This window comes from Octopus sinensis, linkage group LG28 (genome assembly GCF_006345805.1).
Source record: "Octopus sinensis linkage group LG28, ASM634580v1, whole genome shotgun sequence".
NCBI lineage: Eukaryota > Metazoa > Mollusca > Cephalopoda > Octopoda > Octopodidae > Octopus > Octopus sinensis.
In genome coordinates this window covers 4,944,095-4,947,796 of record NC_043024.1, presented here as the reverse complement: position 1 = coordinate 4,947,796, position 3,702 = coordinate 4,944,095, and the positions used below count along the sequence as shown (strand labels likewise).

At 32.7% G+C, this 3,702-nt stretch overlaps 1 protein-coding gene across 1 annotated transcript; it reads left to right on the top strand.

Annotated features, from left to right (window-relative positions):
• The first annotated feature begins 1,891 nt into the window (after positions 1 to 1,891).
• LOC118768379 (zinc finger protein 22-like) lies at positions 1,892 to 3,464 on the top strand. The gene is made up of 2 exons (XM_036514739.1): positions 1,892 to 2,073; positions 2,548 to 3,464. Exons 1-2 carry the CDS (start codon positions 1,951 to 1,953, stop codon positions 2,788 to 2,790), a joined length of 366 nt encoding a protein of 121 aa, XP_036370632.1. The 5' UTR covers positions 1,892 to 1,950; the 3' UTR covers positions 2,791 to 3,464.
• Positions 3,465 to 3,702: the final 238 nt, after the last annotated feature.

Genomic DNA, 3,702 nt, shown 5'->3' with positions numbered 1-3,702 from the left:
TTTGGAATCTGTGCATAAAAATCAGTAGTATGGGATACATGTGTCATGATTACAATTTCTGCAATTTTGATGAAATTCGAATCATAGGTATTCAAGTTCATTACAGAAAAGTCTAATTCTTCAATTGCATGTAACACGGGCAACGCAGGGAATGTCTGCTAGTATATATATACATTATAGGTATTATCAATAAGTTAGAAAATGGCGACATCTATTGGATATAAATTATTTTAGGAATTATTTAATATCATCACCTACAATTGTTTCATATACCCAAAAATAAAATTACAAAACATTTTTTAATTCAATAATTATAATAATAATCATGAATAATGATTAACAACATGTAAGAGTAAGATTATATAATGAACCAGCAGAGGCACCCAGCATTGACTGGCAATGAAATTTTTCCTCACATATTGGAAGAAATAAAGCAGAATATGTTGCAAAGAAATGTGTTACTGTAATTTCAGTTTATTCTTCAATTGGGATATAATTCATTCTTTAATTGGGAATTCAATTCTGAATTCATAAGAAAATAACAATAATAATAATAATAAAACAAAAAAACAAAATTTACAACTTTTATGAAAGGAGTGAAATTCTATGACATATGTTGAAGGAAATTATCTAAGAGCTTCTGGGTAAACAACATTCTTTTGTTTTCTGGTTTGGACCATAGATAAATAAGTCTTGCAAATTACCTGCCCTGGAGCAAGCAACAAAGTTGAGCATGAAAAAAGCAAACCAGTAGATTTCAAAGACTGACCTACGTAACGAATGGGATAAAGAGCTCTTTAAAAGGGTCACCAGAATGTGGGGGTAGGTAGGGGATGGGGCAGATGGAGAGAGAAATGAAAGGGAAGCAGTGATATTTGGGATCATAAAGGGCTGTAGGGTAAAACAAAGGGTTGTAAACAAATCGTTGAAAAGTTGGATTAGCAAAAGGTTATCCATTGATGCGACACATTCTTGGGTAAAGGTACATCTTGCAATGGTGGATTGTGGGCCAGGGTGGATGGCGTCATGGAGAGAAATCAGGGTGGTAATGCTGCAGAAGTGCTGCAATCAGTGTGTTTGGAATGGGGGCTTGTAGATGAGCTATTAATGGACAATAGTACAGCTTTTTGCACCATCACTCAATCAAATTTAAGGCTTTTGACATTAAGCTGCCCGTATCTATGTATTTGTGTATTTACGAATGTACAGAATGAGGCAGAGGAGGAGTGATGTCTATGTTACCAAACAAAGCTGTGTTAATACGACACATGACTGAGATGAAACCATCAAATATCTACTGTCATTGACATGTATATTGGTGTGTGTCTAGGACAGACGCAATGTCCAGGAGGTGTTATTACGATAGATATGTCTGTGATATAAACCTCTTGAAAATAGATGGGATAAATTTAATAGTTCAGATAGAGGATTACTTCTAAAATCTTTGAAAACAGAAATGTTGTAAATTTACACTTTTGAATATCTTTTGAATATTTTTAAACATGCTTGATGTCTTATATTTTTTTTCTATTCTTTCAGAAAATCACATGAAATTGGCTAAAAAGTATTTTTTACTTTTAAAGAATCATCAATATGTATCATGTTTGAAAGACTCTGCAAAGATATTCTACAAACGTATAATCCTGCTTCTATAAAACATTGCTGAATTACAGTAAAATATTTCCTCTGAGAGAGAAAGCATTTCTTTACTTCTGTGTCTTAAATGTGCAAGAGATAATTTTCTCTTTTAAATATACTTTGATGGATTTCCAAAGAGTATTTGCAACATTTTTAAATACTGGCAAGAAGAAATCTAACAAAATCGATATTTGTTTGGAATAAACTATAAAAACGAAAAGAAGAAAAATATATTTTAGTGAGAGGAGAGAAATTTGTGAAAAGTTATTGACGTGTAAAACTTTAAGGATTGATTTTATTTTTCTTGAAGAGATGTCTGAAGAATTAGGAAAACCATCATATGACTGTGACATCTGCAAAGAGTCATTCTTAGAAGAAAGTAAATTTAATCAACACAAACAAATTCATACAGGGGAGAAACCATATCACTGTGATATCTGTGATAAATCATTCTTAAATGGCAGTCACTTAACTCGGCACAAACGTATTCATACTGGGGAGAAACCATTTCCTTGTGATATATGTGGTAAATCTTTCTCTGAAAACTGTAACTTAACTAAACACAAGCGTATTCATACAGGAGAGAAACCATTTCCTTGTGATATCTGTGGTAAATCTTTCACTGAAAACAGTGGCTTAACCAAACACAAACGTATTGATACATACTTTGATGGATTTACAAAAATATTTGCAACATTTCTAAATATTGGCAATAATCACATTTTGAAGAAATATAAGAGAAGTGATATTTGTTTGGAATAAGCTATAAAAGCTATAAAAGCAAAAATTTATTTTGGTGAGAGAAGAAATATTTTTGAAAGGCTATTGATAGGTAAAACATAAAGGATTGATTATATTTTTCCTGAAAAGATGTCGGAAGAAGCCTCTAAATCATCATATGATTGTGACATCTGTGGTAAATCATTCTCCACTGGTAGCAATTTAACTACACACATATGTATTCATACAGGTGAGCAACCATATCACTGCGATATCTGTGGCAAGTCTTTTTCTAAAAAGGGTATCTTAAGTACACACGTACTTACTCATACTGGGCTTAAACCATATTGTTGTGATATCTGCAGTAAATCATTCACACAAAAACATCACTTAATTAGACACAAGTGTATTCATTATGCAAAGGATCCATAGCACAGTGACTATTCTTGTATAACATTCCCTCAGAAGGACAAGCTTGGACCTTATAAAGAACTCAACACATGATAGAAACTATATGAATGTGACATCTATAGTAAATCTTTGACATGAAATCATCCATCATTGAATCAAGAGAGCATTGACAGAGGAAGGAAAACCTATCACTGTGATGTTAAACCTGAATCATTCTTTCAAAATGGTGAATTGTTTGTACACAGTCCTATTAATATGAAAGATATAACTGTAACCTAAGCTATTCATGCTAAATCAATCGATGAAAATAGATCAATTATTGAAATGTAAATGCATTCATACAGAAGAGGAACCACAATGATGATGATCCTCATCATTTGACATTCTCCTATTCATGCTTCTGTGGATCAGATGGAATTCATTGATGGAGATTTTCTACATCTGGGTACCTTTCTTGTGTCCAATCCTCACCTGTTTCCAAGCAAGGAATATTTTCCCTGGTGAGACTTATTTTACACAGAAGACTGGAAATGAACAACTGCACAATTATGACGGTCATGATGGCCATTTACGAACACCACATAATATCTGGGCAAGGGTACACACACACACAGATGTATGTCTGAAGAATTTCTTATAGGAAATCTTTTACATTTTTAATTAACATCTAAATATTTGTAATTCCTATTAGGAAATGAAACACATGTAATGTTGAATAAATAATATCAAACTTTTCTCTGGTCTCCTCATTTAATATGAAATTACTCTGCAAATAATATCCAACCCTCCCACAAAAATAATACACACACACACACACAGATGTATATATAATAAAGAGCTTGTTTGCTCAGTTGTTACACACTTATCATCATGTTTTCCCTGCTGACCAGAATAGTGGAATAAGCGTGGGAGAGAGGGAGGATTGAAGAAATG

Bases quoted from the DNA above. Each gene is read 5' to 3' on its own strand.
- LOC118768379 (XM_036514739.1), top strand. From the start codon at position 1,951: ATGTCTGAAGAATTAGGAAAACCATCATATGACTGTGACATCTGCAAA. The intron at 2,074-2,547 runs ATCTGTGATAAA...TATGATTGTGAC, and splicing joins AGAAACCATATCACTGTGAT to ATCTGTGGTAAATCATTCTC.